Raw genomic sequence first — 12,156 nt, 5'->3', positions numbered from 1 at the left:
CTTCCACATGCTCTGCAATGCAATCCCACGTGGAATGATCTAATCAGCGGATTGGGAATCCACCTCATCGCGTTTGCTATGGAAGCCGTGCGGTCGCTCCAGTGTCCCTTTTGTGTTTCGATCTGTTTCCTGTGGTTACTTCCAATTAGTGCAGTCCGAAAACTAAAGGCTTTGTCAGTTGACGAGAAACTTGCGATAATCGATGCCATGTCCACAGATAAAAAGCGATGTTGCTATGAACGTTCTGTGCTTGCATCAGAAAGGACGGTTCAGGAAAAACTGCACTCAATAAAACTTTTATGACATTCATGAATAAGAGTGCCGTTCGTAGTTTTAAGCCGGTCTTATGACAAAATGACATACGCAGGAATGGGCTGCGCAGGTCAGCACTTGGAACATTTTATCTCGACAACTTCAATTGAATGCTATTCTATTTATTTAACTAAAGCGTGGTCTATTTGCATAGCAACTATCCCTTACCAACACAAAATTATACTGCAGTGCTTAGCACACACTTCAATTCACTCGGGCAATCCTCAGGCAGCCGCCCTCTTACCTCAGCTGTGTGATCCTCAACAATGCTCTTGATATCTGTGCAAATGGAGGAGCAGTCCGATGCAAACGTGGCTGCCATGGATGTATGGGCTTGTCGTGTACTGCATCAGCATAAATAACATACAAGGTAAGTGCAGTCCAGCTATGGCAAACACAGAAGCAACCATAAACTAAAACACATCACAGTGAAGTAAAATATGCTTCAATGAAGCCCACGTTTTGCAGGTAGGCTAATGCCAGCATATAATTTTTAACTCTCACCATCTCTTTCACCCAGAGGTGGGTCCAGACGGTGGGTCCAGACGGTGGGATCGCCCCCCCCCCCCCAAAGACGTCAGTTTATACATGGGATCTCCCTCTCTCCACTCCCCCACTATGCGCTCAAACATATACATCTTTTATTATCTTTTTTTTTTCACACGTGTATTTATTTGTGGGACTGTGTTGCGGGCTTGCCCTTTCAGTCCCGATAGAAGTCCCATAAGAAAAAAAGAAAAAAAAAAAAAGAAATGCATCATGAATAGAGCCTGAAATTTTAAGGTTTTACCCGATTCTTCCCCGAATTGAAGGTTGCCTATTTAGGGTGAAACCCGATTTTTACCCGGCAAACTGCCCTCACTGGGACATCTGTAGGAAGGCACTAACTTAATTGTTTGGCAGCAAATGCAGTTACATAACCGTTTGTACCAAACCACTACGGTTAGTTTGAGTAGCTGAGCCCGATTTCTCCCCGAATTTAGCATACTGGAAGTTTTTCCACCCGAATTCGCATGAATTTAGTGCACACGTTTATTTACCCGATTTTTACATCCCGAATTTCGAAAAAAATATTTACCGAAAACTTCAGGCTCTAATCATGAATTAAATTTATCTTATCTTAAAAACAAAGAAACTGACCCCCACCCAAACCGAGGGTCTGGATCTGCCCCTGCTTTCACCACCCAACAAGAAAATGACGCCATCAGTTGCAAACTCCAGTATTTCCTCAGATAACTTACTCCGCAGAGAGAATGCACTATGGAAGAAATATTCTACCATTTCATTGGCAGAATGGTAGAACTGGTAGAAATGGTCTGAGTGGTAGTCTACCATCTACCACTCAGACCATAAAAATAAGAACCGCACGGGAGCAGCTAAAATACAACTACCCTACACAATACGGAGTGCAGACACAGTCAGTGCTCAGTTGCGGATTCTCCTGATATTAGTAAATGGTGTAATACCCACCGGTTGGCCGGCATATGTAGTGCCCCCCTTTTAGCATAGGTCGGCATTTTGCTAAGAATTCATTCAACATCACATCATGGTCAGTTTTCCGCAAAGCCCATCACATCGCATCACCGTCATAAACCATCACATCACGAGCCCGTAACTCAACTTCAACCTCAGAATTCATCACTTCATGACCCATCATTCAACTTCAACTTCAGAATTCATCACATCATCACCCATCATTCAACTTCAACTTCAGAACCCATCACATCACATCACATCATTCAACTTCAACTTCAGAATCCATCACATCATAACCCATCATTCAACTTCAGAACCCATCATCAGAATTCAACTTCAGATCCCATCGCGGTTTTGAAGTTGAATTCCTATGATGGGTTCTGAAGTCAGTGATGGATTTTGAAGTTGAAGTTTGAGATGGGGCTTTGAAGTTGAATTCCTATGATGGGTTCTGAAGTCTGTGATAGATTTTGAAGTTGAAGTTTGTGATGGGGTTTTGAAGTTGAATTCCTATGATGGGTGCTAAAGTCGAAGTTTGTGATGGGGTTTTGAAGTTGAATTCCTATGATGGGTGCTAAAGTCGGTGATGGGGTTTTTGAAGTTGAACTCCGACAAAGGCCTACGTGGGGTGTTCCCGGCTGCAGGATTACGACGCTAGCGTCCTGCTCGCCAGTGTTTGCGTGGGTTTCCTGGTAGTGGCAGCAAAAGCGTAAGCGAAGGAGGGGTATGCTGTTTGGAGGGTGCGGTCAGCCTGCACTCGGTTGGACTTGGAAGCAGGGTTTACCAATGAAGGAGGAAAGGGAGGGATGCTACGTTTGACTTCCGCTGTCGCATGTGAACTGCGGAAGGTGTATTGCTTGCGCGGTAGGGTTGGTGCACAATATTGCGCCCGTTGTTGACAGATAAGTGAGCGCATAGCACATTGCGCGTTCATGTGGCTTCGGGTGACCGCTGATGGGGTTTTGAAGTTGAATACCAACGAAGGCCTACGTTGGTGTGCCCGGCTGCTCGCTGCTGGAGGATTACGACGTTGGCGTTTTCCTCGCCCCTGTTAGCGTGGATTTCCTGGTAGTGGCGGCGAAAATGTAAGCGGAGGAGGGGTATGCCGTTTGAAGGGTGCGGTCGCCTTGCTCTGGGTTGGGCTTGGAAGCAGGGTGCACCAAGAAAGAAGGAAAGGGAGGGATGCAACGTTTGACCTCCGCTCTCGCATGTGAACGGCGGCGGGAGGTGTGTTGCTTACGCGGTAGGGTTGTTGCACAATGTTGCGCCCGTTGTTGACAGCTAAGTGAGCGCATAGCACATTGCTGGTCCATGTGGCTTCGTACGATATCCTTGCCTGCCGGTACATTGCACGATGATGTGGCTTCGTTCGTCTGGCTTTTCCGCCGTGCCATTTTTCACTCGTGACGCGGGGGTATTAGCTTCGGCATCGGAATACATCGTGGCCAGCCACTCAGTATTACATGGGTTCTTGTGATATGATGCTTACTGACACTGGAAATAGCCGTCATGAACCAATTCAGCGGCCTGTAACCACCTTCGCTGGACATATGTTTTTACTCTAGTTCTTTCATGCAATACACCACTGCAGTGGTTTATCCGGAATCCCAAGCAGGGGGCGTGGTCATTATTACAGCTACGTGATAACAGCTTTACACGTATAATTACCGACAGGTCATTACAGCTGAAACGGCAAGCCCCCTTTTTTGCAGGGGGTGTCGTCAAACTTTTTTCTTTGGTGTGTGTGGGTCGGGGGAGGGGGGGGGGGGGTCACAGGGATGTACAGTGAACCCTCGTTAATATGACCCCCGATAATCTGACATACGCGTTTTACGACCATACTCCTTGGGAACAATGTAGTCAAAATTCTGCAAATCCCCCCGTTAATATGACAATTCCGCATTATGACCAAAATTCTCGGGGACGACCATGGTCATAATAACGAGGGTTCACTGTATCATGGTCTGGATAAATCACTGACACCAAAAACTGAGAATCTGTCCTCGGAAAAGTGTAACCCATTGTATTCTTTTTCCTCCGAGGAGGGTATATACGGACGAACACTAAGTGAATTCTTAACGACAGAAGCGTTTGGACACATGTAATACATACAGAATGTGAGGCGCAACTTGAAGTGAAGACTGCTAGGAGCCCGGAAGACCACCAAAGTACAGTCCGTGAAACAGTTTCTTTTCCTCTCTCACAATCTCTAAATAAATATGTGTTGACACATTTCCCACGACACAACAATTCCCACTCTTACCTGTTTTTATTTGATGTTTGAAACAACCTCACATTATAATCACTTGACTGTCGTCAGGTCACTTTTTGAGGTAACTTCGCAAAAGTGCAAAGTTAGAAATTTCTATTTCGCTTCACGTCCAAGCAGGCAGAACACACAACGCGGGCTCCTTTCTTTTTATTTTGCTGCTGAAAAATCCGACGACAGTGACCCCGCCTCTTGCACGTGCGCGGCGCCAGCAGCCTGTCTGTTCCGCCTTGTTGCAGCGCGATGTACTGGATGTACGCAAACGCAATTCCGACGTGCTTCTGAGTTAGGTCGCAGCAGAGCGTGGAGTGCATTTTTTTTACGGGGAAGGTGATAAGGCCATTGGCAACGTTCTATGGAATGTGCGCGGAAAATGGGACTTGGAATTCCAATTCTCACTTTGCGCCCAATTGACGAGGTATATTCGGAACTCCGCTCCGAACTTAATTTCGGCATGGTTGCAAGAACTTTCATTTCTCACTTTATTTCATTTTGATAACTTGAAGGTTGTAACTTCATTACATATTTAGCTTAATGACGTAACTCGTAACTAGCAACTTTTGGGTGGTAGTTAACTTCCCCGCCTCTGCTGAAATGTACTTTATTGGCGATGAATATCTAAGAAATAGCAGCTGCGTGCTCTGATGGAACACTTGTGTCCGATGAATACTACATGCATGCCGAACACATAATTCCCCAAAATATGACCTATGCACCTCAGATAAATAAGAGACCTATAGTGACCTCTGTGTATTACATTTAAAATAAAAGACGTCCACAAAAACAATGCCAGCCCGATCTTGTCCAATTTGGATCCCAATCACACAAAGGAAAAATAAGCAATCTAAGAAGACACAAAATAAGCCTAATAAAACACACCTCGTCAGCACGACAGCAATCTACTGTCGTCTAGTAAAACGCGCGTACGCGACCGAAGGCGGAGGCTCAAATCCAAACCATCCAATATACATATACACGCACATTATAGCTGTAGGCGAGCAAATGAGTCAAACAGAACAACCGCAACGTGCAGACCGCGCGACCGCAGAACGCCAAATCGCATCTCGATCTAATCTACCGCTCACATTCGCAACATACAGTTACCTCCGGCTACATGACATTGCCCTCCGCGCCCCACTACACCAGAGAGTAACGCGTTCCAAACACTTCCCAAGCAGCACAATGTACCGAAAGTCGAGTGCAATAGGGGTGGTCGGTATGTGTCTTATCAATGTTCTTTAGTTGCAAGAGCGTGTTCAAGGCCTTCCACCTACCCGTCCACCCCCATTGCACTCGACTTTCAGTACATTGTGCTGCTTGGGTTCCCTCCCTGCGACCGCCGATACACAACAAGGGGAGGGGGGTGGAGGAAGTCCGCCGGGCATCTGCAGTGTCAGGCCCATACGCCCACACCAGACACGAAACGCGAAGCGTTTATGTGCGCTCGGTGCACTCCAATACACATTTGCCATTCACTCCGCATGCGTTCGCACAAGTAACAGTCACGACACGTGAACGTCAGACATCGACTAAACATTGTCGGCTTCAAAACCTATTATGAGGACTTCGAAACATATCCGCCATCTTCAAAATCCATCGCGCAGACTTCAGCTTCAAAACCAATCCCGCTGACTTCCCCTTAAAAACCATCGCGCTGACTTCAAAACCCAACACACGGACTTCGACTTCCAAACCCACACACGCTGAATTCAACTTCAAAACCAATCACGCGGACTTCAACTTCAAATCCCACCACACTGACTTCCACTTCAAAACCCATCACGCGGACTTCAACTTCAAATCCCATCACGCGGACTTCAACTTCAAAACCCATCACGCGGACCAACTTCAAAACCCATCACGCGGACTTCAACTTCAAATCCCATCACGCGGACTTCAACTTCAAAACCCATCACGCGGACTTCAACTTCAAAACCCATCACGCGGACTTCAACTTCAAATCCCATCACGCGGACTTCAACTTCAAAACCCATCACGCGGACTTCAACTTCAAATCCCATCATAGCCCTTCATTCAACTTCAACATCAACCTCACATCACATCATAGCCCTTCATTCAACTTCAACTTCACTTGACATCATGCCGTTCATTCAACTTCAACTTCACATCACATCATGCCCTTCATTCAACATCACATCATTCTCTATGAGGTGATGGTGAATGAAGTCGGTGAAGGCCATCATGAATGAATTCGCCGACCTATGCCTTTTAGACAGTGTCACACAGTAAATAATGTAACACTGGGTCCACCCAAGAAGGGTCGTCAAGGGTTTGTCATTAATTACAAAATACATTAAAGATGTACTCAGAAGGATGGCAACAAACTGGGCAATGACAAGTTGACAACACTCCCGATTCGGTCTGTGTCACGCCAGAAAACGGCACTTGACATTGCTGCAACATGCACGTTGGCTGTGCAAACCTAACTGGCAACACCAAATTCTCTACCATTTACACTTATTTTTCAGAAACATTCCTCGGACATCATGGAAGTAGATGAAACACCACAAGCATGTCGCCGACTCACCCAGATGCGATAATGGTGAACAGAGATTGCAGCTCGGTAGCCTTCGAACTGCTGTCGGCAACCTGGAATTAGTAAAATGAGTGAAATGACACCGAATGCGCAGTGCCGGGCCTTACAAATATGGACTGTGTTACATTGTTAGGAGAGCATTTGCAATGATAGAAGACCTCCATTATTTGATAACCTATCACTGTCCTTTAGCAAACAGCAGCGTGTTACTTTGGCAGATGAAAGTGACCGCTTGCACGGCATTCTCGTAATTCTACTGTGCTGCACGTGTTTTGAAACCCCCAACCATGAACTACAGATATACTGAAGCTGCTTCATTATAAAGGGGTTCTACTATAATTCCAATTAATTTTGTTGCCTTACCAGTCGAAAATCACAAGCTGGAACCACTTGGAAACTCAAGTGGTTCCATCTAAGGTGGCTTATGGAACAAATCCCAGCCTAGACTAGCTCAAATGGATCCACCCGAAACCAGGTCTGACGAATCCAGCTGAGACCCTTTCAACTGGGTATTATCCAGTTCAAACCAAGTGTACATGGACTCCCGTCCTGCTGGAACCACCTCAGCTGGTCAGATTTCCTGCTTAGACCACCTCGGCTGGTCTCCCGTGGTAAGCTGGACCAGTTCAAACCCACAAGAACCATTCAGAACCAGCATGATCCCTAACTGTTTCCACCTTGTGATTTTCGACTGGGTTATCAGAGTGAATCTGAAGTCCACTCTATCCAGTGCAAGTGCTATGTGCAGTGTGCTCTGACTAAACATTCCCGCCTGGGAAGACAAGAATGCAAAAACATTCAATGCGCATTCTACAAAAACACTATTTTGCTGTTACTCCGTTATGCTACTATTAAAACAGCATGAAGTACCATGTGATCTGTAGCTACAATTGTAGTATTTTGCGTTTATAGATACTTCACATCTATGTCATGCGAGGTAATAAAGATTCATTTCATACACCTGTCAGCTAAGACACATAAGCATCTGCCGCGGAAAACTGTAGAATTCCCAATTCCAGATTTGACGCAGCAGAAAAATGGTTACTGCGGTAAAAACAAGTACTACTACTATGGAGATCTCGAAGACCTACCTTGTCAAGATGGTCTGTCATCATCGTTCTCACTCTATTCCTATCCTGCATTATGGTGTTGAGTTGACTGTACACTGCTTCCATGGCAGAGTCCATTTTCTGAAATTCACAAAGGGAATTGCACTAAAAATAAGCAAGGCTATTGCACTTTCTCTAGGGGTGATGTGAGGGAGCGTCTTGGCTACTGCCTTGCAGAGTGCACCTAGGCACGGGCATTCCCAAGATTTTCCACGGAAATTCTACCCTACCAATTCTATCCCTAGAATCTTATTGGTCGTAACACACATTGTTGATCAAGGGCCCTCCAACGGTGCACACAAAACTGTATACTCTCACAATTTTACAGTTTATACTTAAAATGCCCAATATCTTTTCTATTCAGGCCCAGACAATCAGTTCCATTTTTTGATAACGTGGCACTATAGCAATAATGCTCTTGGACTAAGATGCAGTGGTATCCCCGGTGATAATTTTCCACATCTATATATACAGGGTGTCCACGCTAAGTGTGAACAGACTTTTTAAAAATATATATAACACTTTTTCCAAGATGAAATCAATTGTAATATAGCATATGCTGAAGGGCACTCCCTAGCAGGGCATTAGCAAAGTCCAAAGGCAATGTCTTAATTAACTTTCATTAATTAACTTTTTAATTATAAAAGCTACAAAGTTGTCCCAATGAGAATCTGTTCCCTTCGGTCACCTGATATCGTAGCCGTTTTCAGAACAAAAATCCGTTCGATAGATCGCCCGCAAAAAATTCGTGAAGGAACGCCATTTTTTTCTTTATTTTGTTCATTGCGCTTCTTAGAAGACGCATATTTCCTTCATCCCCAATGGGAGAGGGGGAAGGAGCACAGTGCCGCCTCATGCGTCGAAGATGAGCTTTAACTTGCGGAAACAAAACAAAAACAAATGTATCGGGTGACTCTATCGGAACTGGCCTTATGTTGGGTTGCATTTTCTGTTTCCTTTTAATCTTTTTCCAGGACGCAGGAGGCGATAGTGTGCTCTTTGTCCCTCTCACATTGGGGGTGAAAGAAAGACGCGTCTTCTAAGAAGCGCAATGAAAAAAATAAAGAAAAAAATGGCGTTCCTTCACGAATTGTTTGCGGGCGATCTATCGAACGGAATTTTTGTTCTGAAAACGGCTACGATATCAGGTGACCGAAAGGAACAGATGTTCTCATTGGGACAACTTTGTAACTTTTATAATTAAAAAGTTAATTAAGACATTGCCTTTCGACTTTGCTAATGCCCTCCTAGGGAGTGCCCTTCAGCCTATGCTATATTGTAATTGATTTCATCTTGGAAAAAGTGTTGTATTTTTAAAAAATCTGTTCACACTTAGCGTGCACACCCTGTATATTTTTCCCCCAGTGAATATCTCCATAGAATGATGTTCGAAGCAAACGTTACCTGGTCAGCTTCTTTCACGAGCGTGCTCAACTGCTGTGCCTGCTGTTCACAGAGATTTGTTTCCTGAACAAGGGTGGAGCTCGTTGCCTCCATCTCGTGGCACATTGCATCGAGAAGGCTTGCTTCCTCCTCCCCGTAATGAGCGATCGTCCGTGTAATGCGGCCACACTGAAGGAAATCAATGAAACGTGATCTAACATAGGCGAAGCAAATTTTAGAAATACAGTTGAGACCTGCACCATGATTAGGGATGTCACTTCCAGTGACAACCAGCATGAGTACGATGACTGAGCAACCCACTGAGACTGTGCGAAGTACAGAGAGTATGGCACTGGCATTTTCGTAAGAAACAAATAATTAGAGGCTGAATTTTTGGGGTTTAACCCAATTCTTGCGCCCCAAATTGAAGGTTGCCTCTTTAGGGTGAAACCAGATTTTTATCCGGCAAATTGCCCTTACCGGGATGTCTGTAGGAATGCACTAACTTACTTGTTGTTGCAGCAAATGCAGTCACATCACCGTTCGTACCAAACCACTAGAGTTAGTTTGAGTAACTGAGCCAGATTTCTCCCCGAATTTAGCACCTGAATTCGCATGAATTTAGGGCACACGTTTATTTACCCGATTTTTACCTCCGAATTTAAAAAAATATTCCCGAAAAGTTCAGGCTCTACAAAGAGTGTTCTTGATGTTAATGCCGTCGGTAAGAGTATACAGGAGATGAACTTTATGCAAACGACGATAGCCAGTTAACCACATTCTCCTGAACAGGTTCTCGTCTGCTCGCAAGTTTCGTTTATCTGAATTCCCCGCTATCCGGACGTGTTTGCTGGAAAGTGCGAGTGCAGGATACACGTAGGTCGATTGAAGTACTCACAGCCTCTGTCACTTGGTCCACAAGGGATTCACAAAAGTCTTCCAGATGCTTCAGATTTCGTTGGGTTCCCTCTACCGTTGTGGAAATTAAAGTTTTTGTTTTCTCCACAGCCTCCTTGTTTTGTGCCTACATGGAAGAAACACTTTCGTGGGAAAACAAAAAACGGATTCATCTCACGCAAAATAGAAGGGCTGAAACTGCGCATGTCGATAATGAGCTCACGAACCAAGCTAGCTCTCGCATGAGGCTGCCATGAAGACATTTTACACCTGCACGCAAAGAATAGTTAGAGAGTGACTTTTTCGGGTTAAACCCGATTCCGCCCGGTTATTCCCCCCCGAACTGACCTCCGACCAATTCGGGTTAAACCCGTTTTCTCCCCGAATTCCAGTCACTATGAAATCCTCAAGTGACGATTCCACTGAAGACGAACAAAGGTCGCCACGTGTAACACATGTAAGAGTGGGTCACTTACGTTCCCAGCAATACCCCCATGTGTGCCAACACTGTCTATGGCTTCGGGGATTACCGCTGGAAGGTCACGATCCCGCAAAAAAAAAAAAAAAACAACAACAAAAAAGAGAGATTAGGAAAGGACTGAGACAAGAGGAGAAACAAAAACACACGATAACACCCGAAGGCACAATTATCGCCAGATTTCTCCCCGAATTAGATATTTAAAAATAGCGCCCGATTTTTACCCCCCGAATCTGAGAAAGCCATTTAACCCGAAAAAGTAACTCCCTAAGAATAGTAGGGTCTCACAATGCAAAAGGTGCAGGAAACAGTTAGTAATGCAGGGTGCGTGTATAAATGTGACGAGAGTTTGGCGATGCTTCTACGCATTCTCAACGGCCCTTATGAACAGCCAAGAGAGATCATAGCAGGTCGGCAGAGAGGTATGTAGAGGCAGGTTGGTACGCAACAAAGATCAGGGCAGCATAGGAAGCTTCTTTAAATTTTCAGCTCAAACGTATCTCTCAAACTAATATTTTGTGTCGCCGCATGCATCAGCTGCACACACAATCATCGACATGCAAACTTACAAGGCTGTTGCTCTGTGAAGCAGTCATCTTGCCAAGGGCGTCTGCTGCTTGTTGCCTGGAAGCCGCACACACACTATTGTGAAGAGAAGCTGTTTCTTCCTCGCAGCTCCTGGTCTCGGAGACAAACGTCTTCGCTGTATGCCACTGTTCTTGAATGTTCTGCTGCAGAGCACCTGTAGTTTTTGTAATTTTAATATTGGTAGTAGTCAAGATTAGGCAGACCAAAATAGTTCATATTCAATGTTAGCGCCGCGAAACAACTGTGGCTATGAGCAGTCCACAGAAGGGGAAAGCAGGAAGGAGTAGCCACACACACAAAAAAAAGTAAGCAAGCAAGTCAGCTTGAACTATGTATATCTATTGTGTTAATCAACTGTTCACTTCAATTATTTACACATAGTGTATAGCAGTCCTCACTATGACCAAACCTGACACCCAAAGAACAGACGTTAATCTTTCTCTCGTCCTTGCAGTTGACAGAAAAAAAAAGCAATAAATGAAAGGGGAGTACCTTAGAAGTTACAAGTGCAAGTTACTGCCAAAGCCTTTAAGCCAGGATACTAAACACTGACTTTCAAAAACGTCTCATGCAACCTTTAGAAGTCACATACAAGAGTTGGAATTGTTCAGTGTAGGAATTTTCCCAGTACCTTCCCTCATAATGATTACTAATGAGTAGGGCCTGACGTTTTCGGGTTTTATTTTTGGCCAAATTCGGGGGGCAAATATCGGGTGATATTTTTCATTTGAAAATTCGGGTGTATTCGGGTTAAATCCCGTTACGGCATATTCTGTCGTCAGGAATTCAGGTGTATTCGGGTGATTTTTTTTGTTTAATAAAAATTTGTCTTAACATGGAACTAATGTTTAGCAATGTTATCAAACTTTTTTTTAATGCACGCTTATGAGTGTGCCACGCGACCCGGATGTTTTCGGGTAGATTCGGGTTAAACCCAAATTTTACAGATTTCTTTCGGGGGTATATGTCGGGCGGATATGGGTTTAACCCTAAAAAGTCAGGCCCTACTAATGAGTCACTAATGATGATAACAGGAACATAGACATCACTCCAAAAGTTCTGGAGTACCGTGTTCTTCCCGTGTATG

The 12,156-nt window shown here is 44.7% G+C and overlaps 1 protein-coding gene across 2 annotated transcripts in view; it reads right to left on the bottom strand.

The window, feature by feature from the left end:
* LOC135388284 (kinesin-like protein KIF11) overlaps positions 1-12,156 on the bottom strand; it is a 37,587-nt gene that overhangs the window by 12,030 nt on the left and 13,401 nt on the right. For both annotated transcript variants that reach the window (XM_064617724.1, XM_064617723.1), the window contains exons 14-19: positions 11,051-11,223; positions 10,005-10,130; positions 9,128-9,295; positions 7,706-7,804; positions 6,606-6,667; positions 557-656 (exon numbers count right to left, since the gene is read on the bottom strand). In XM_064617724.1, coding sequence (XP_064473794.1) covers positions 557-656; positions 6,606-6,667; positions 7,706-7,804; positions 9,128-9,295; positions 10,005-10,130; positions 11,051-11,223 — 728 coding nt within the window. The remainder of the gene's footprint in view (positions 1-556; positions 657-6,605; positions 6,668-7,705; positions 7,805-9,127; positions 9,296-10,004; positions 10,131-11,050; positions 11,224-12,156) is intronic.

This window comes from Ornithodoros turicata, chromosome 3, assembly GCF_037126465.1.
Source record: "Ornithodoros turicata isolate Travis chromosome 3, ASM3712646v1, whole genome shotgun sequence".
Taxonomy (NCBI): Eukaryota; Metazoa; Arthropoda; class Arachnida; order Ixodida; family Argasidae; genus Ornithodoros; species Ornithodoros turicata.
Note: the sequence above shows the minus strand (reverse complement) of the source record. Positions and strands in the feature narration are given on the sequence as shown.